The sequence below is a fragment of the Gymnoscopelus microlampas genome (genome assembly GCF_963454915.1).
Source record: "Gymnoscopelus microlampas genome assembly, chromosome: 23".
Taxonomy (NCBI): domain Eukaryota; kingdom Metazoa; phylum Chordata; class Actinopteri; order Myctophiformes; family Myctophidae; genus Gymnoscopelus; species Gymnoscopelus microlampas.
Window position 1 is genome coordinate 1,273,407 of NC_139960.1, and position 22,500 is coordinate 1,295,906.

Consider the following 22,500-nt stretch of genomic DNA (forward strand, 5'->3'; position numbering starts at 1 on the left):
GTCCAAAATCGTGGGTGTGATGTACATGATGGTCTAGTTAAGTCACTTGTAAATATTGGTTAGTTGCGCGTTGTGTTTTTTTTCTAAAAGTGTAGTTGCTTGTTTCCTAAATGTTGTTTAAACCAGTGGTTCTCAAACATTTTCATGTCAAGGACCCCCAAATTGATATGCATTGGGGACATCTGAAAATATGTTTTGCCATTGTTAAAATGTTTCAAATATATTCCACATTTTCCCGAGATTTGTTTGAAAATAGCAGATCTACAAGCTCACAATGACCTTGTAGATCTGCTATTTTCAAATCACAGATGCATAAACTGTAGGTCTAAAGTGCTCGTGTGGCCTAATATATAGTCGCTTCTTTTGATAATCTTAAGAGGCATTATGAATACTGAAAAGTTAGATGTTGTTAGACATACTCTGTATACTGGTGGTGTAATGTCTTTATGAATAGATCCATGGGAGGGGTTGTGTTGAAGAACATCCGAGACATATTGGGCCTGATACACTGAGCTGTCTACGCCCATATTTTGAACGTAAAGGAATTTGCGCAACTTCCCACCTTAGTAGTCTGATTCACTAATCTTTAGTGAATCAGACTAATCTTTCCGCTCTTTCTCGCGTCTGCTCAGAGGCTGACTTACATGGAATCAAAGCGTGTGTGTGTCATTAGAATGCCTTATTCTTCATGAAAAAATCTATTACAACATGCAGTGCCAAACCTCAACATTATTTTGTCCAAATATACATAAACAAGACCAGGAGACCTGGTTCTGCCAGACCCAGAATAAATTCCTAGTACTTCATAAGATCAGAGCACCACGTCACGCCGGACTTCGCATGACATGTCAGCCTGTGTCCCTTTTATGCCCATGTATGGATAGGAAAGGGACAGACTGAGGTCCCTTTTATACAGCCGGTCTTTTTCGCCCATGTATGGACGAAATGTGGCAGAGCCTCATGTAGGTCGACCCTCTGGGTCTGGTAAAAAAGACATATATATATATATATCCTAAACGATCTATTGCTTGGATGCATATTATAGACATGATGCAAATTCAACCATTTTTTTCTTTTCAGCTGACGCATTTAGAGACAAATGATTTAGTTCTCTCTTCATGTTTTCCAATTTTTGCAATTGGTCTCTCATGCCAACTATCGTGCTATCCTCCTATAATTTGAGAAAGCTCTGTGGTGTGTGAGGGTGGTGGTGAGACCAAAATCTCTTCCACCCGGTTCTCCTCAGTGGCTGCCTGGAGCAATTGATCTGAATTTGCACACACAGCCAATCTCAGCTGTTTATTACAGTTTTTTGTGTAAAATAATGTTGCCATGGTTACTGGGATGCCCAGCTGTGGGATCATGGCCCCGCGAGCTATGGGACGAACTGCCTCCCGGGTTGCCACATTGTGTGCGCATATCCCCCCCACGGATGTGTCGACCGGGTATGGACTAGTTAATTTATAATATTTATTTGACCGCGTCACATGAAGCAGTGTTACCTTGATGAGGACACACTGAAAGCTGTGTCCATCACATGAACAGTGTTACCTTGATGAGGATACACTGAAAGCTGTGTCCATCACATGAACAGTGTTACCTTGATGAGGACACACTGAAAGCTGTGTGCATCACATGAAGCAGTGTTACCTTGATGAGGATACACTGAAAGCTGTGTCCATCACTTAATTTACAATTCCCATGTAGTGTAGTGGATTCGATACGTATCACGATACTTGGTTGTCGATACGATACATGAACGATACAGGTTAATTTAGAACCATACGATTCAATGATTTAAAATCAATATAGTAACTATTTATTTACCCAAAGATTCTGTGTGAAAAATAGATACCTGGATACTGGATATAAACCCCTCTTTCTCTTTTTTCTTCTTAAAAGTACTTAGTATTGATAAAATGTATTATTTGTATTGCAAAACGATTTGATACGATACAAAGTCAAACGATACCATATTTTGCTGTTTGCATATCGATATAGTAGATTGTTGAAAATTCAAAAATATTTTTGATGCAGTTACTATCGTTACACCTCTAGTAGTGGAGGTTCGTCCAAAGGACAGATTCCTCTCAGTAATCAATAAAAGCTCTGATCAAAATGATGGGATATTCCAGCATCATCTTTGCACCTCGGCTAATTAGGTGAGCGATGTTCAGCAGAAAGGGCTCATCATGTAATATAACGTCCATTCCAAGTTGTATTACCGTAGCCTATTTGGTCGTGAAGTTAAACTTTGTAAACAAACTTCTTATTTTCATCACGCGTGCAAGTCTATTTACTTAAGGGGTCTTCAACGTTTTCAGGCCAAGGACCCCCTAGCTGAGAGAGAGATGAAGCAGGGACCCCCTACTCTATATTGTATAGAATTGTGTTTCAGATTAAAGGTTTTATTTGACTTAGTCTGCTCTTTTTTCCCTCTACACCTATAGCCTCTTTGCTAAAAAATAGCCGATCTACAAGCTCTCAACGCCTGTGCACAACTGTGTTCCGCACATGTGAGGGATTTACACACCCCGCTGTGAATTGCAGGTCGTTTTTTTTCTTTTTTTGCTATTTTTGAAAAATTATGAAAATTTTAAAGCGAACATTTTTGACTCAAATCTTTGCTTCTGGGGGTCCCTGGAACAAGATATGTTGAGATGGGGGTCGGCGGCCAAATACATATAATTTTGTGGGTCCTTGACATGAAAAAGTTTGAGAACCACTGATATAGAAACATACGTTTTTTTCAGAATACTGTTGGGATTTAGAAGACATTGTAGAATAGGCTTCAGGTCTTAAAGGTTTAAAATGACAGAGATGCTTGTCCGGTTCTCGGTACAGGGCAAAGGTTGGAGCCAGAACATGACATGGAGCTCCTGTAGTCATGGTGGGAAGGTATAGCGGGGAGGTGGTGGTCCATGGACCACTAGTAGAGAAACACTGCACTATCCTATATCTTGGACTTTGGCTGGATCCAGAGCTTACCTTTAAACCACATATAGACTTTATTATTATTATAAATACATTATTTATTTATTATTATTTATTCCCATCTTAACTGTACCTGTAGGAACACATACACTGATGTATTTACACTTTGCCCTTCTTTCTCTTCTGTTGTTTAACAGCTGATGTTGTGGTGGTTGGTTGGTGGGGTGGGTGGGTGGGAGAGGGCGAGCAAGCTATCTGTGTATGAATGTATATAACACTTTTCACTATCAGTGTATCACATTATACAACTGACAAAAAGTATCACATATGAAGAAAACATTATAATGATTGGAAAGAAGAAACAAAAACAAACAACCAACAGGAACACAGCATATTTTAAACTAGTGAACTGCTAGTTATTATCTATATATATATATCACCTCTATCACACTAGTTATTATCTATATATATCACCTCTATCACAGCAGAGAACGTTTAGCAAAACAATAACATTGAATTCCATGTGATATTATATCCAGATCAAAATGCAGAGCAAACTCAGGCAGGATGTTGACAGTGTAAAGAGGCGGGGTCCTTTGGGTCAGTGGTCCTCAAAGTGGGGTCCGAGGACCCCCAGGGAGTCCCCATTAAAATCGGTTAATATAGAATCAAAATCAGGGTATGAACTACTTCAACGATATATAAACATAGGCTATTTGAAAAACAGCAGATCTACTAGCTCACAACGTGTCGCGATGCGACACGTTGTGAGCTTGTAGATCTGCTGTTTTTTCTTGACAATTTTGTTTATATTTTAGAAAGATTTTAACAACTCAAATCTTGTATGGGGGTCCCTGGCACAAAACATTTTCAGATGGGGGTCCGTGGCCAAATATCACCGACCTACAATATTTAGCATTGAGGATATTATCTTTTTATGTGAATTTACAGTGTGCCCCCAGTTTGGGTTGATTTAACAATTCTTTCAATCAAATTCTCAATGGACGATATATACTGCAGTGCAAACATGAGTGTCATTTTCAGTAACCACAACACACACAGATACATAATCAACATGAAAACATCATTTAGTTCTGTCAGGACCACTCATGAATGGATACGATATGTGTATTGAATATAAAATGAGCAATATGTTTATTATGGTTTGGCGATGCATTGGATCTGCTTTTAGGTTCTCTGACAAAGAGCTTCTCCCAACCATAGGGACCCCCCCCCCCCCACATAGTACATAAACAGCTGATCCACAACCACAGGTCGCATGGGGTGGTGGAGGGTGAGCAGGGCTGAGCAGTGTTGATTTTAACAGAACATTTTGATGTAGTTTTAGTCATAGTCTTTTGAATAAAATTCCATTTAGTTTTAGTCATATTTTAGTCACCTGATTTTTTAAAAGTTTTTGTCTAGTTTTTGTAGACTAAATATCATCAGATTATAGTCGACTAAATCTACAGTTGATTTAGTCGACTAAAATGTATGTTGGCGGTGCCTTGATGGCGTCGTAATGGCGGATTTTACACTTGGTTGCGTGCTGAAAATAGCAGATCTACAAGCTCACAACGCGTCGCAGCGCGACGCGTTGTGAGCTTGTAGATCTGCTATTTTCAGAGCACTTACATCCGAGCGCAAGCAAACATAAAATGACTTGTCTTTTAGTTCTACCGGATCTCTTCTCCACTAGAACCCATTTTCTCCACTAGAACATTTTAGTCTTAAGGTCCTTACACACCTTTTTTTTCAATGCAAGCTTCCACATCAGTTTCGCAGAGCGAAAAATCGTCTTTTATTTATTCGGACCGAGTCCGAATTTTGCGTGTATTCGCATAATCACCGGTGTGTAATGACCTTTAGTCATCATAGCTTAGTTTTTATTTTGTTTTTATTTTGTATCCTCAGTGAAAAAAGTCGACCAACATTTTTCGTCATAGTTTTAGTCGACGAAATCAACACTGGGACTGAGTAGTGAAGACTTCCAGTTTAGAGCGGTCTGAGAATGAAATGAGTGTGATTGGATGAGAGGATGTGAACGTGGGGCTGAGGCCTAACGACTGCACTGAGCTCCCTGACAGAACTGGCTCTGTGCATGTCATGTCTGTGTGCCCAGCGACACGCTCATTTGTGTCACAATATTCTTTCTAAGTAGTTTTAGTTAGTAAGTACATTGTGCACTTGTTGGACAACAAGGTGCATCATGGGCCATCGATGTCTGTGCTGTAATCCTGGCAACGTTAATAACGCCACAATCTGCCTATTTATCTGGATCAGGGAATGGACTTTCTCTGTCACTTACTCCACTTTAATTCATACAGGAGCTGTAGTGTGTTTTCAGTCATAACAGCAGGGGGAGTGAGTGAGCCCAGTTCCCCTCTTGTTCTCCTACCCTGTCAGACAGACAGACAGACAGACAGACAGACAGTCTGTCTGTATGTGCCCAAACCCCCCTCCTACCTCCCTGTTCCTTTTGGTATAAATGATGCTGTTAGTTTTGAAAAACAGTACACGATTTAAAACATATGAATATAAAACATAATCAATAACAAAGGCTACAGTAATACTACACACAATGCATAGTATAAAATAATACAATAATGAATCCTCATCATGTGAAGCTGTTTTCTGGTAGATCCACTTAACCCTTACGGTGCGTTTTAACAGCGGGCAACTCTGGGCGATGCCGGGCGATATCGCCCAAAAAGATAAAGAAAATCCATCTTTCATCGCCCCCCCGCCCACTTCGCCCGATCGCCGGCTCTCATAGACTTTCATTATATTTTGGGCGATGTTGCCCGGCATCGCCCGAGAGTTGCCCGCTGTTAAAACGCAGGGTCAGATCCAGGTTAACCTCTATAACCCTAGCGTCCGCTGGGTATTAGAGGGAAGACTATCTTATCAAATGATAATAAAATAGCTTTTTCTGTCAGAAATAGTTCTACATCCACTTAGAGGTTAGCCTGATATAAACTTTAGAAACAGTCGATACAGTATTTACATGTTTTACATTCACTTTGTATAAAAACCTTTGAGACAAATAGCAGCAATTTATTCAAATGATATTAAAGGTAGTTGCTCTGTTCATATGAACAGTATGTCTATGTACTCTGTCTGTCTGTCTGTCTGTCTGTCTGTCTGTCTGTCTGTCTGTCTGTCTGTCTGTCTGTCTGTCTGTCTGTCTGTCTGTATCTCTCTCTCTCTCTCTCTCTCTCTCTCTCTCTCTCTCTCTGGCTGTCTCTCTCTCTCTCTCTCTCTCTCTCTCTCTCTGGCTGTCTCTCTCTCTCTCTCTCTCTCTCTCTCTCTCTCTCTCTGTCTCTGGCTCTCTCTCTGTCTCTCTGGCTGTCTCTCTCTCTCTCTCTCTCTCTCTCTCTCTCTCTCTCTCTCTCTCTCTCTCTCTCTCTCTCTCGTGGCATTGTCTGCTAGTCTCTCTCTCATTCAGGGCTAGAGGAGGGAGGAGGTAGGAAGTAGGAGGTGAGGAGGCGGACAAAGGGGTTTGGCAAGAGTTTGTCTCACACACACACACACACACACACACACACACACACACACACACACACACACACACACACACACACACACACACACACACACACACACACACACACACACACACACACTACGGCCCCTCCCCCAGCCTCTGCCCTGACTTCCTAACAATGCACAGGTGAGGCAGTGAGGCAGTGACACACACACACACACACACACACACACACACACACACACACACACACACACACACACACACACACACACACACACACACACACACACACACACACACACACACACACACACAAGCACACGCACACACTAAAACCCTGAAGCTATCAGAGTTCTTCCTCCCACACACACACAAGCACAAACACACACACAAGCACAAACACACACACACACACACACACACACACACACACACACACACACACACACGGTGAACAGAGCAGAAGGTTTTACACTGAGCTGGACACACACACACCTTCTCTGGATTCACTGCCTTTTTGACACCAAAGTACAACTTTATATATTTTTTAAAACACTTTTTAGCCTCGTTTTCTCTAGTTGAATCTGTCAGTTTGAGGAGCCATCATCATTATGGGAGGAATCCAGTGCATCAAATACCTGGTGTTTGTCTTCAACTTCCTGTTCTGGGTAAGATTCATATGATATGATATCAATGATATCACATTTAAACATGATTATGGTTTGATAAATGAACTGAAAAACGTGTTGCATCAACTCTGGGTGTTGCTGTGTAGCACCAGCCGTGTAAAGTACAGTAACTAAGTACATTTACTCAAGTACTGCACTAAAGTACAATTTTGAGGTATTTGTACTTATTTCCAATTTTCAGTGCTTTTACTGCTACTCCACTACATCTCAGAGGGAAGTATTGTGCTTTTTACTCCACTACAATTATTTCAAAAATGTAGTTACTAGTATTTGTAGATTTTGATTATTATTACAAAACATACATTAACCACTTCAGCCCTATTTACATTTTGGCCATTTGAAAATAGCAGATCTACAAGCTCACACTGCGACGCGTTGTGAGCTTGTAGATCTGCCATTTTCAAATAGCCGAAGTAAGTGTAAGGCTATAGAGTGGTTAATGTATGTTTTGTGAAAATAATCCCAATCTACAAAGTAACTAGTCATTTAAGATTTGAAATAATTGTAGTGGAGTAAAAAGTACAATATTTGCTTCTGAGATGTAGTGGAGTTGAAGTAAAAGTATTCAAAATTGGAAATACTCCAGTAAAGTAGAAGTACCTCAAAATGTTAAGTACAGTACTTGAGTAAATATACTTAATTTCCACCACGATCAGAGTTACAGACCCTTTAAGGGTCCATTTGGAACCCAGAGGGTCCCTGGACCACACTTTGAGACCCACTGGCTCCTGAGTGCTAGTGTTTGATGATTGTGGCTTTCATGGTTTGGTTTGTCTTCTTGTTGTTTTTGTTTGAATTAACAGGAGTTTCACAAATAGAACAAACTAAATGAGGAGAATAGACCATGTTTTTGTGGTTTATACGTTTTGTGAGCGTTGTTCTTGTTTAGTGTTTTGGCTTTGTTTAGCTTCTGGGATAATCGTTTGCGAGGATGACTCAAGAAAAAGAGGAAATGGGTGTAAAATAAGTTTGAGACGCTCTAGTTTGGGTGGAATGTGTTTTGACCAATCTTTTGTCTCTCTGGCTTTTTCTGACTTGTTTTTGTTTAGTTGTCTTTTTAACCCATTAAGACTTGATTCGAGCTAAAAAAGCATTATTTTACACTTTGGCCATTCAAAAATAGCAGATATACAAGCTCATAGCGCGGCACAGAGTGCCGCGCTATGAACCTGTAGATCTGCTATTTTTGAAAAATCTTGGAAATGTGTGCACATCTTTGAAAATTGTTTAAAGCGACATTTTTAACTCTATTGTTTGCTTCTGGTGGTCCCTGGAACAACGTATTTTGAGATGGGGGTCAGCGGCAAAATACATATCATTTTGGGGGTCCTTGACATGAAAAAGTTTGAGCACCACTGATATAGAAACAGTTTTTTTCAGAATACTGCTGGGATTTAGAAGACATTTGTAGAATCGGCTTCAGGTCTCAATGGGTTAAAAGAGAATAGCATCATTTGAAACATTGTATTGTAGTCAGTAAACCCTCTCAGTATGAAGTGGATTTGTAGCTCAAGGTGAAAAACTAAAAGGATTGAGAGTCAAGACACTTAATGTATTGTCTGTTGTGTGTGGAATACAACCACACACTGTACACCACAGCAACACAAACAACAGTTTGTGGTTAAAGTTACACATGATCTGTTTTCCTCTTTCACACTGTGTGTGTGTGTGTGTGTGTGTGTGTGTGTGTGTGTGTGTGTGTGTGTGTGTGTGTGTGTGTGTGTGTGTGTGTCAACTTAAAGCCTCTGATTTGGCTCTGTACTTGGACTGCCTGAGCTGTGAGCTTGTAGATCAGCTAATGTTCCCAGCCTTCAGAATATGGATGCTGTGGTTGAAAAGGGAAAGTGACAGAAGCAGTGGTGTGTGTTTAAATCTGTGGTGTAAAGTAACTAAGTACATTTACTCAAGTACTTGTACTTATGTACACTTTTGAGGTATTTTTTACTTTACTTACCAATGTTCAATACTTTTACTTCTACTCCTTTTTTTTCAAACACAAAAATAGCAGATGTATAAACTTTGCAGCATGTCACTTTGTGCTATTGTTGAACACTAGCCAACACAATGGATAAAGTGCTTAATATGATTGTGATGCTATGTTAATAACTAGTTTAGCTGGGGACCACCTGGAACCCCCACGGCTCCAAGGACCCCCTGGGGGGGTCCCCAGATCCCTCTTTGAGAGCCAGCGCCGTAGGTGCTGGTGGACTTCCAGATATGTACCCTATAGCTCAGTGGTTCTCAAAAAATTCACGATTTTTCAAAAATAGCAGATCTACAAGCTCATAGCACGGCATTCAGTGATTGATTGAAATGTTTATTAGGCAAAAGAATGTAAAACAACACAGTTACATTTATAATACTTTTGTCTAATAGGTCTGACCAAGAAAGTCATTGCGGACTTGTTTCCGTTGGGGTCCTTGAATTAATTTCATAGACATATATAAAGTAGCAACCAAACAGTTCAAAAATCAACATAACAATACAGAGAAGAAATACCACTATGTACACAAAAAAAAAAGCTTATGGCCTCCAGAAAGATGAGTTTTTAGGGCTGTTTTAAATGAGCCCAGCGAACTGCATTTTTTGAGGGATGGGGTTAGACTATTCCATACCTTGGTGGCTGTGCTATCCACCTGTTTCCTAGGCCTTTCACTGTGTTCCACTTCCTGTCTTTCGATCCAATGAAATCCAATGAAACCGGTCAGATGACCAATGACATCCAATGAAATCCGACAGGAAGTGGAAAACACAAGGCCTAGGAAACAGGTGGGTGGATAGAAGGAGAATTTGCCCATGTTTGTTTTATGGGTGGGTGGTACCAGATTGTTGTTTACGCTCCCTCTAGTTTCGTGACTGTGGGTGTCACTAACCTTTTCGAGGTATTTATACAGATATGCGGGTATGGGGGGCATATGAGCTTGTAGATCTGCTATTTTTGAATAGCCAAAGTATACAATGTGGTTAAAATGTATGTATGCTATATGAACTTATTTAGCTGGGGACCCCCTGGTACCCCCTCCAAGGACCCCTGGGGGTCCCCGGACCCCACCTTGAGAACCACTGCCCTAGCTGACCACCATGCTGTTGTAATGCTTTTGCATGTTCGTCACATTCCTCATGTACGCACTTACTTATATACTTAACGATCAGTTACTGTGAGCCTGAGAGTCAATAAGAGATGAACTGATGAACCACAGGGTCTTTCTGGATGACATAATGCTCTATATTATCCTTATAGTGAGGTTAACACATGGTACCATTGTTACCTTTTTATTGTCCCACATTGATGGAGATGGAGATGTTTTTCTCTATCACCCTTATAAAGTAGCGATAACTTTCAGAAAGGCGACAAGAAAAATTCAGCCGGAGACAGGCAGCCATTGGCTATGATGAAATATAGTATTTTGGTCAGACATGAGAGAGTAGGGAAGGTTACAGTGTCACAGGCCTCTCTCACAATGACAGACAGAAATCACTGGGTTTTAACAACACCCGTTACACATAAACAATGACATCATAGGACAGGGTTCCCCAAGAGCCAAACTATGTCTCAGGTACCAAGCCGAGGGCCATGCAGGGGCATAGTGCGCGTGCGCAATTCTTTTCGTTTTTTTATTCGTTTTTTTCTCTAATGGAGCTAATTTGACACTGTGTTATTTTAGGCCTGGGATTCTTAAATCCTGTGTTGAGGGTCACACAAGGAAAACAATGCACTCTGGAAACAAAATAAGTCTGTTTGAGAAGTAAGATTAACAGCAGCCAGTTGTACATACTGACAATCTAATGTCCAGAATCAACAATTTACTTACAGATGTGTGTGTTAGTCTTCTTGAACGGTAATACAGATATTATCTAAAAAAACAAAAAAATAATATATATTTTTTTAAAGTCAGGAGTCGTGAGAGTGATGATGATGATGGTAGATGATAATGATGAAGGTGACCTGTGTCAAAGTGTCTGGGTCAACACTTTGACCCCGGTCACTGGTCAGTGGTCACTCACTGAAAGAATGGTTATCGTATCGGAGGGACAGAGATGAAGTGTTCTCAAAACAGTTCTGATGGGGGTCCGCGGCCAAATGCATGTCATTGTGGGGGTCCTTGACATGAAAATGTTTGAGAACCACTGATATTATAGCAACATACGTTTAAAAAAACAAAACACTTAGGATTTAGAAGACATTTGTAGAATCCCCCAGAAGCAACATTTTGAGTTAAAAATGTATATTCAAAGATTTGCACACATTTTCACGATGAAAAATAGCAGATCTACAAGCTCATAGCGCGGCACTTGGTGCCACGCTATGAGCTTGTAGATCTGCTATTTTTGAATAGCCAAAGAAAAAGAAAAAAAATGACTCTACTCTTCTATTGAGACATGCAGAGACCCTGGTTTGATTGAGATCTTTTGACAAAATGCATTTGTACACATATGTGTCAATTATATGTACTAGACCATACCCGGTCGGCGCAGCGCATCCGTGGGGGGATATGCGCACATGATCTGGCAACCCGGGAGGCAGTTTGTCCCATAGCTGGGCAGCCCCGTAACCATGGCGACAGTGTTTGACACAAAAACGCTAATAAGAAGCTGAGATTTGATGAAATTGAAAAACGGGCTTCACAGTTGCGTTCAGATGGTAATGGTCAATGGCTGTGTGCAAAATCAGAGCAATTGGTCCAGCCAGTGAGGAGAACCGGGTATCTTCACTCACGTACTCACCACTACTACAGAGGTTACTAGAATTATAGTAGGATTTGATGATGGTAAGACACCTGCTTTCTGACAAATAACATAATAATACTGCTTGGTGCTCATGAACACAGTATCTATATACCTCTTGGCTGAGGGGTGTAGTATATTGTTTAGACCTGTGGTTCTCAAACTTTTTCATGTCAAGGACCCCCCAATTGACACTTATTACCCCGTGGACCCCCATTTGAAAAGATAAGCCAGGGAGCCCAATAAGAGAAGGTTTTTTACGGCTCTCAGTGATTCTCAACCATTTTAATTTCAAGGACCCCCAGTTTGACATGCATTAGAGGCTACGGACCCCCATTTAATGGCATTTCTATCGCTGGGACCCCAATTTATATTGTAAAATCAATGTTAATTTAACTCAGAGAGTGTACAAATGGAACCAAATGGACCCTAACGGGTCCATTTGGTTCCATTTGTACACTCTCTGAGTTACAGACCCGTAAGGGTCCATTTGGTTCCTGTCCATCATTTAGCTGGGGACCCCCTGGAACCCCCTCAAGACCCTGGGGGTCCCCGGACCCCACTTTGAGAACCAATGGTTTTAGACAGATGCTATCTTATAGTTTCACTGTACAGATTATTATTTATATGTACTAGTCCATACCCGGGGATGTGTGCAGTCACTGTATGAACAGACTTTGGGTTCTGTGATGTACAGCAATAGTCCCAAACCTTTTTGGACGGACGGACCCCTTCCTCCCATAGCTTGGGGCGCTGTAACCATAGCGACGGCTGTGAGCATGCCGACGATAGCTCCCATAGCCTGAATTCTTTGACATAAACAAAACGCTAATAAACAGCTCACATTTTGGGAAAGCGTCACTGCTCCGTGCACATGCCTAATGGTCAGTGGCCGTGTGCACATTCAGAACCACTGAGGAGAACCGGCCAGAACAGGTTTTGGTGACAGATTTCGATGACGGAATTTGTGGAATTATAGTTTAGACTGATGCTAGGTTCATTGTTTACTGTAAGTTATATTATATTATATTACTGAGACACTACACTGTCTCTCTATGTTCTATGTATGTGTTTACCTTGTTTACTGTACGTTATATTATGTTATATTACTGAGACACTACACTGTCTCTCTGTATTACATGTACTGTATGTGTTTACCTTTTTTACTGTCTCTCTGAGTGGGTAAACTCTGAGTCACTCTGGATAGAGAGTGTGTGATACATTCTGTTGGGTTGAAATAATCCTTGATAGGACATAAAAGTTACGCACTGCAGCTTTAACTGAGACAGTGGGCAGGCTAAACTGTTATCTCTCTTACATGTCACACACAGTGGTGTGTGTGTGTGTGTGTGTGTGTGTGTGTGTGTGTGTGTGTGTGTGTGTGTGTGTGTGTGTGACCTCACTTGAAAGTGGGCGGTAAAGATGGTGTGTGTGTGTGTGTGTGTGTGTGTGTAGTTGGTGTAATGATAGTGATGTGTAGCTGTGTTGTTTAACAGGTAGATTTACTGATCTCCTCATTAGGCCTGTCACAATTATTACATAATCGTCTAATTACAATTATTTGAGATAATCTAAGACATTTTTGCATCAAGTGTATATATATACACACACACACACACACACACACACACACACACACACACACACACACACACACACACACACACACACACACACACACACACACACACACACACACACACACACACACACACACACACACACACACACACACACACACACACACACACACCTCTCTCTCTCTCTCTCTCACTCTCACTCTCAGACCATGTGCATTTTCAGAGCATGTTTATTTTAATATGATCAATTAATATATTGTGTTTCTGTGTGGGTCAATGGAACTAACGCATTATCTATCTATATACCTCCTTCCTATATATCGGTATCACAATGGAAACTCATTTTTCCAGTTCATAAAGAAGTAGCACCATGACATAAAATGACATTATTATTAAACCAGTGGACCCTGGACCGCAGGTTGAGAACCACTGCCTTTTGCCAGCATTTGATGAATGCAGCCGAGCAACTGTGTGTGTGTGTGTGTGTGTGTGTGTGTGTGTGTGTGTGTGTGTGTGTGTGTGTGTGTGTGTGTGTGTGTGTGTGTGTGTGTGTGTGTGTGTGTGTGTTGCAATCCACACGTTTCACGTCCTACCCCCCCAACATGTGTCTACACTGCTCTTCCAAGAGACAAACCCCTGCTTGTCCAGGGGAGAATGTTGTGTATATGAGCTTCAGGCAGTACTACTTGTCAAACGGTAGGTGTCCTACCAGACACCATTTTCAAAACATGGACAAAAAGGTGGACAATTTTGAATGTTTTTGGAAGCGGTTTAACAACACAAATCCTGTACGGGGGTCCCTGGAAATGTGGCGGTCCTTGACATGAAAATGTTTGAGAACCACTGCTTTACACCAAAGAGGTTCTCAACATGTGGGCCAGGGCCGGGGGATACTGCAAGCGGGTCGATTCTACAGCTCTAAACAGCGCAGCGTAAACGCTATGGAATGCCAGCACTAGATGTACCCCTGTTTTAACAAACCTCTGGCACCCAATGAGTTAAAGTATGCTGATTCAACCCGGAAAAAACAAATCAATGTTCTGATCATTTTAAATAAATACTGCTCTGAAAACACAACATGGCCCACCCAACACGGTTAAAGGAGTAGTTCACCCAAAAAAATGAATGAAAGGCTTCATGGGGTGTGTAATTGATAGAAAATAAGTGATTTTTTGGGTGAACTCCTCCTTTAAGAGGACAGATGGATGGGCCACTGCTCTAGCATACACATTTTATTCATATACAGTTCTTCATATTAATGACGGACTATTAATGATCTGCAGCGGGGGTCTTCAACGTTTTCAGGCCAAGGACCCCTTGGCTGAGAGAGAGAGAGAGAGAGAGAGATAAAGCAGGGACCCCCGTTATATAATGTATCATTATTTTGTCTCCCCCATAGATTTCATAGGCAGCTTCATCGTTTCACAGTTGGATTCATGTTAATGTGTATTTCCAGACATTTAACCATATATGCACTTAAACAATACTAACCTACCTGATCTTTCACTCTGTACTTAGTCTGCTCTTTCCCCCCACTATACCAAACAACTTTGCCAAAAATAGCAGATCTACAATCGCACAACGCCTCGCGCTGCGAGGCGTTGTGCGCTTGTAGATCTGCTATTTTTTTTTAAAGTTCGTCTCAAGGGATGCTTGGTTGAAGTGGTTAATGTTAAAGATCACACAAAGATTCGGCGGACCCCCTGTAGTAACTCTGAGGACCCCCTAGGGGTCCCGGAGCCCCTGTTGAAGACCCCTGATCTACAGTATAGACTTGGTTAACGTGTCTGTAGTTTGTATTCCTTACAGACATAGAGCTGGTTTTCATTTCTTTCTTTTTTTAAACGATATTTTTTGCAGCTTTTTCTGAATTTTTCATTCCTAGTTTCATAGTAGAGATGGACAGGAAACGGGGAGAGAGAGAGAGACACGCAGCAAAGACCGTCGGGAGCGGGACTCGAACCCGCGGTGCGCTGTCGGGCTGCTTTATAGCGCCTTATAGGACCGCTAGGCCATTTCTACATGTATGTGTGTGTGTGTGGAAACGGATCGTTACCATATTTAAACTATTTCATGTGTGTGAGCTTGTAGATCGGCTATTTTTTTTGTGCTATTTCTGATGTATTTCTTTTAAAAGTGTGTGTGTGGGGTTTATGAGTATTTAAAGGGATAGTTCACCCCCAAAATGACTTTTTGTCTCTCCTACCGGAAACGCCGCCGGTCATCAAATTATTGGTTTAGGAATGAGACAATACCAAAAAAATAAATCATTTTATTATAAAACATACATTAACCACTTTAGCCCTATTTTATACCTAGGCTATTTTCAAACGTTTTAGTACTTTTACTTTTGGTACTTTTAAGTATATTTTGAACACAGAATACTTTTACTCAAGTAACATTTTGAACACAGGCCTTTCACTTGTAACAGAGTATTGCTATATTGTGGTATTGATACTTTTACTTAAAGTAAAATATCTGAGAACCTCTCCCACCCACTGTCCCAAAGCACGAGGACTTTTCATTTTTTTTAAACATATTTTGTATTGATAGAGTACAGTAGACTGACAAGAGATGGGGGGGGGGGGGGGGGACACGCAGCAAAGGACTCGAACCCGTGACACGCATTAGCAGCCCTAGGTGCCCGGGCCGCTACGCCAGCCGTCCGGGCCACAACAGGACAGTTTGAACCAAAGTTCAGAGCTGTGGGAACGTGTGTGTGGGGGGGGGGGGGGGGGGGGGTGGGGTGTATATGTGCTTCAGGCATGATGAAGTGTGTGAGTTTTCTGGGGCCGTTCTACCACCAGTCTAACCTGTATATCGTCTCTGTCAGGTGAAACGGTTCAAAAATAGCAGATCTACAAGCTCAAAACGCAACGCGTTTTGAGCTTGTAGATCTGCTATTTTTGATACCTTTGAGTGTGACACTGCAGTATGATGAAGTAGGACATTCATTTACTAAAACAAAACATCAAAAGGTTTAAATATGGAGATACAAGCTTGACAGCAATGATATTCAACCCCTACAAAGGACCTCCTGTATGTCAATAACATGTTACATAAAGCCTTATCTTATCTTATCTATCTATCATGAATGAATTAATCAGAATCCACAAACATGTGGTGTAAAGTAAGTACTTAGGTACAATTTTGAGGTGCTTTTATTTTACTGGATTATTTCCATTTGTCTATACTTTTACTTCTACTCCACTACATCTCAGAGGCAAATATTTTACTTTTACTCCACTACAATTATTTTGAAACTTTAGTTACTTTGCAGATATACATTATTACGTTATAAATCATACATTAACCACTTCAGCCCTATTTTATACCTAGGCTATTTGAAAATAGCAGATCTACAAGCTCACAACGTTGTGAGCTTGTAGATCGGCTATTTTCAAACATTTTAGTACTTTTACTTTGGATACATTAAGTACATTTTGATACCAATACTGTTGTACTTTTACGCAAGTAAATTTTGAATTCCGGACTTTCACTTCCAGCAATGATCGTGGGTTCATTTCATAGAAAGTTGAGTTACATGTGGGACATGCTGCTCCTCAACCGCCTTTTAGAAAACAACCTACATGTGGGACATGCTGCTCCTCAACCGCCTTTTAGAAAACAACCTACATGTGGGACATGCTGCTCCTCAACCGCCTTTTAGAAAACAACCTACATGTGGGACATGCTGCTCCTCAACCGCCTTTTAGAAAACAACCTACATGTGGGACATGCTGCTCCTCAACCGCCTTTTAGAAAACAACCTACACCCTATAATTAGTTGACTGGAGTCCCCCAGGGCTCTGTACTAGGCCCTCCTCCTGTTGTTGCTCTTCTACACAAAAGAATCGTTGCAGAAAATAGCCGATGCGTTCTTTGGCTTGTAGATGGTCTTATGTTCTCTGAATGGAGATGCCAGGGTTCCAGTGACAGGGATGTGTGCTGACTGTGATTGTCTTCCTCCTTCGCCTGGCTGCCATCATGGCTCTGACATCATAACTCTGACATCATAGCTCTGACATCATGACTCTGACATTATGACTCATAGCTCTGACATCATAGCTCTGACATCATAGGCTTCAGGATTCAACTCTTAGTGTGTGTGTGTGTGTGTGTGTGTGTGTGTGTGTGTGTGTGTGTGTGTGTGTGTGTGTGTGTGTGTGTGTGTGTGTGTGTGTGTGTGTGTGTGTGTGTGTGTGTGTGTGTGTGTGTGTGTGTGTGTGTGTGTGTGTGTGGTTAGCTTCACCTTTAAGGAGGTGGGGTGTAGTGAGTTATTTTGTGCCAGTATTTCCTGTGCCCCCCCCCCCCCCCCCCCCCTCTCATTAGGTAAGGTGGTAATCTGGTACGAACAGTAAAATAGAAATGCCACACTTGTTACAGTAAATAAAAGGGACTCTGTATTTCTGACATATTTCACGCCAACAGCTTTACATTTGCTGTATAAATCATGAACGCGTATATAGTGGTTCCCAAACGTTTTAGCTCCAGACCCAAGAGAGAAACTTGATGTCACCCCCAGGACCCCAAGCTAGTGAACATGGCAGATCTACAAGCTTTTTGTTGTCATTCCATTTTGACAATTACTATATGTCTTCCATTTTATTTAATATGTACGGCTGCTTGCTACATACAAGGTTTTAATGGGTTAAATGTTGCTACATCGATCAGGCTGCTGTTAGGAGCCAGTGAGTCATGACTTGTTCTATTCATAAAAGATCTGTGAGAAAAACGTTTGTCACTTGAGATTGAGGGAACATACAAGCTGTAAACCTTCACATGGGTTCAGCCACAGGTCATTTCACATCATAAGAGATGGATCACTACTGTAGGTGTGGTGAGAATATGTCTCTGACACTGGAGATAAATTAATGACCTACTAGTGTTGTCTGTGAACCTGACTCTACATTAGTCAATGAATGAATTACCTACTAGTGTTAAAGCTGACTCTACATTACTGAATGACTGAATGACTGAATGAATGAATGAATGAATGATTTTCAGACATGTTCACCACTGAAGCCCTACATACTTCCCATACCACAAATAGCCATAATAGCCAATCTACAAGCTCACAATGCGCCGCAATGTGATGCACTGTAAGCTTGTAGATTGGATAAAAAAAACACATTACACATAATAATAATTAGACTATTTGTAACAATATAATGTCATGCCCATAAAGATTAAACATCACATGGATGCACCTGGGACGTATCATCAGTGTTGTAGCCTGGGGTCATCGGGTGTTTCGGGTCTCGCAACAACATACACCCTCGCCCAGGTGACCCAGCCGGGGTTGATCAAGCCCCGACTTACGTCCCAGTAGCTACTGTACCCACGGTCAGTCCTCTAAGGCCTGGCTCACGTGAGGCATAAGGCCGGTTCAATTCATTCCCTATGGAAGTCACATGGTTTGATAAGGCTGACTTGCCTCGCCGCTCTCTGGCTTCACTCCCCCTCCCCCCTCCTCCGCTAACGCAAGTCAGCTTTTCATTCCATAGGGAATGAATTGAAACGGCCTTATGCTTCACGTAAGGCTGGAGTCTTCAACGTTTTCAGGCCAAGGACCCCCTAGCTCAGAGAGAGATGAAGCAGGGACCCCCTACTATATATATATATATATTGTATAAAATTGTTTCAGATTAAAGTTATTTTTTTACTTAGTCTGCTCTTTTTTCCCTCTACACCTATACACGAATCCACGGCGCGCTGCCCTGCGCGCCGCCATTGCTGCGGTCTTACGTCCGCGTAGCGTTCAGACCGCAGCAATGGCGGCGCGCAGGGCAGCGCGCCGTGGATTCGTGTATAGCCTCTTTGCCAAAAATAGCCGATCTACAAGCTCTCAACGCCTCGCGCTGCGAGGCGTTGAGAGCTTGTAGATCGGCTATTTTCGGCTAATATTCCCCTCAGAAAAGGAATTCAAGGGTTCAAGTGGTTAATGTAAAAAAAGACCCCTGACGTAAGGCATAAGGCAGCCAAAAAGCGTTTGTTTTAACTGTGTGAGTGAGACCTTAGAGGAAAGACAGGGCCACTCAGTCCACTTCTCCAGAACTACTCTGCCCCGTGGAGGGACTATAGGCTCTGTGGATGGCCTCCTGGCCGGGCTCCTCCTTCGTCTCACCAGGTCCAGGACCTGAGCGTTACACCAGACTCCCCCCAAGCTCTCACAATGTGAGCTTGTAGATCTGCCATTTTCGAATGGCCGAAATGTATATACTGTAGGGCTGAAAGTGGTTGATGTATGTTTTTTTGTAATAATTATCAAAATCTACAAAGTAACTAAAGTTTTCAAATAATTGTAGTGCAGTAAAAGTACGATATTTGCCCCTGAGATGTAGTGTAGTAGAAGTAAAAGTACTGACAACTGGAATTACTTCAAATTTGACTTGAGTACAGTACTTAGTTAGAGTAAATGTACTTAGTTACTTTACAACGCTGAATGCATGCCCTCTGCGTGTGGGGCGGCTTTGTTTCATAGTCGACAGACTGTGGCTGGATTGCCAAGACATGTTGAGACACGAACACACACACACACACACACACACACACACACACACACACACACACACACACACACACACACACACACACACACACACACACACACACACACACACACACACACACACGTATTACTGTACTTGTGAGGACATCACCACTTTAGGACAACCGTGTTATGAATGCCATTTTAAAAAAATGCCATTTTTAACCGTAAGCCTAAAGCCAAAAAACAGCTGATCTATAAGCTCACAACGCGTCGCGCTGCGACGTGTTGTGAGCTTATAGATCAGCTGTTTTTCGGTGCATGACACTGGCGCGCAACTAAGTATAAATCATGATGACTCTAATTCCAATCCCTAAACCTAACCTCTAAGACACCTTAAATGTTTAATACCGACCTGAATGTTTTTCTGAATGTAAACGTATCTCTAAAAATCTTTATTCTAACTATAAAACAACCATTTGTCTTGTGAGGACCAGGAGAACTGTCCTCACAATGTATATTTCTTCAAATGCTACTGTACTTGGTCCTCACAAGTATAGTAATACACACACACACACACACACACACACACACACACACACACACACACACACACACACACACACACACACACACACACACACACACACACACACACACACACACACACAGGTTGCAGGGTGTGGTGTTTTGTGGTGTCTGGGTGGATTATGTGTCTGTGACTCCACAGCCTGAAGGATCACTATTATTTATATTTATATCAACCGATGTCACTCATTCCTCCATTCACACCCTGATGCTGTGTTAGACTAGACTGTGAATACATGCATCATACTGAAGTAACGCTTAATAGTCATCATAGAGTAGTCATTATATGTATCAGTATATCTGTACAGTGGGTCTCAACCATTTTCAGGCTGTGACCCCCCAAAAATGATATCTGAACTGGTGACACCCCCAAAATAATCATATTTGAACTGGGGACCCCCCAACATAATCATATTTGAACTGGTGACCCCCCCAAAAATCATATTTGAACTGGGGACCCCCACCCTGACAAGCACTTATAATTGTAGGAGTTGAGGCATTACATTTAGTTTGACTCTGTTCCACAGATAAATATTGTGAAAATAGCTGATCTACCAGTGAGCTAGGGCTGACCCAAATAACTCGAATATTCGAAGCTTTGTTCGATGGCACATGATTCGAACTTTCTTTTCAAAAATCGAGTAATTGGCCGTTTTTTTTATTTGATTCTTTTTTCTCCAAACATGTACAAATGCAAAATATAAGGTGCTTACACGCTTGCCCCAAATGTTAACTAGGTGTCCGGAGTATTTGTGCAATGTATTAGTCCATATTTTTGAATAAAGAAGTGTTTTAATCCCGTCTGTGGACGAACGCCATTTCCCCCCCTCGTTTAATTCCTGTTTACAGTGAGTGTAATTCCGGCTTTCACCGGATGCGCCTCGTCCCTACCGCCCATTGGGAACTTCCGACAGAATCAGTCACACACGGGATTTAAACACTTCTTAATTGAAAAATATGGACTAATATATTGCACAAATACTCCGGACACCTAGATAACATTTGAGGCAAGCGGGTAAGCACCTTATATTTTGCATTTGTGGTGTTGCGCGTTTCAATGTCATGGCGCTCCTTTAGCAGCCCTAAAAAGTGTCATTTTTTGACGTTTTTTTTTTTTTAAACAGCGATGTTGGTCACAGAATATGGACACTATATAAGCAGGCCTTGGAATGGTGTTAAAACCAACTTAAAAACAGCTTAAAACCAAATGTACTGTACAGCCATCGTCAGACATTATTAATGTCTGTTTGGTTCTCACTCTGTGTTTCATTCCTCATTCATTCCTTGGTGGGGGGGGGGGGGGGGGGTTAATATGTATTTGTCTGCGGACCCCCATCTGAACATGTTTTGTGCCAGGGACCCCCATCTGAACATGTTTTGTGCCAGGGACCCCCATACAAGATTTGTGTTCAAATGTTTTTTTTTTTTTTTCAATGGCAGATCTATAAGCTCGCAACGTGTATGTGACACGTTATGAGCTTGCAGATCTGCTATTTTCAAATGGCAGATGTGGTAAAACTTCGCCTATAGTTCAGGGGAGGGCAACTTTGATGATGAAAGAGGGCCACTATGGGTGCGTGCGGAAATTGCGCACCGGAGCGCACTCGCCTATTAGTTTGTGTTGGCCAGTGCACTCAGTGCTGTGTTTCCGAACGCACCCTTAATTTCCACACAATTTGCCGCATTTACTGTCAAGCCGTATCTTTACTTTTTTTTCGTAAATTACCTTTCTATGTCACACACAAGTATCACAAATAGCAGATCTACAAGCTCAAAACGCGTCGCAGTGCGACGCGTTTTGAGCTTGTAGATCTGCTATTTGTGATACTTTTGAATTGGAATCCTGAATTTCGTTTTGCTATTTTTGAATAGAAATCCTGAAAATTTTGATTTAATTTCAAATGCATTTAGGTATACTTACAGTATGTTAACTTTATGAACTTAAATACATTGGACATAGAAAATACTTTTTAATACTAGTCATTAAGCTACTAATATAGACTG

General features: G+C 41.5%; 1 protein-coding gene across 2 annotated transcripts in view; it reads left to right on the forward strand.

Annotated features, from left to right (window-relative positions):
* Positions 1 to 22,500, forward strand: part of LOC311039905 (CD9 antigen-like) — a 48,296-nt gene that overhangs the window by 482 nt on the left and 25,314 nt on the right. Inside the window, exon 1 of one of the 2 annotated variants that reach the window (XM_084049916.1) lies at positions 6,802 to 7,092. The exons of the other annotated variant lie outside the window; for it this stretch is intronic. Within the exon in view, the coding sequence (XP_083906042.1) occupies positions 7,036 to 7,092 (57 nt within the window). The 5' untranslated portion in view covers positions 6,802 to 7,035. Of the gene's footprint in view, positions 1 to 6,801; positions 7,093 to 22,500 lie in introns of those variants that run through there. 2 annotated transcript variants of the gene reach the window in all.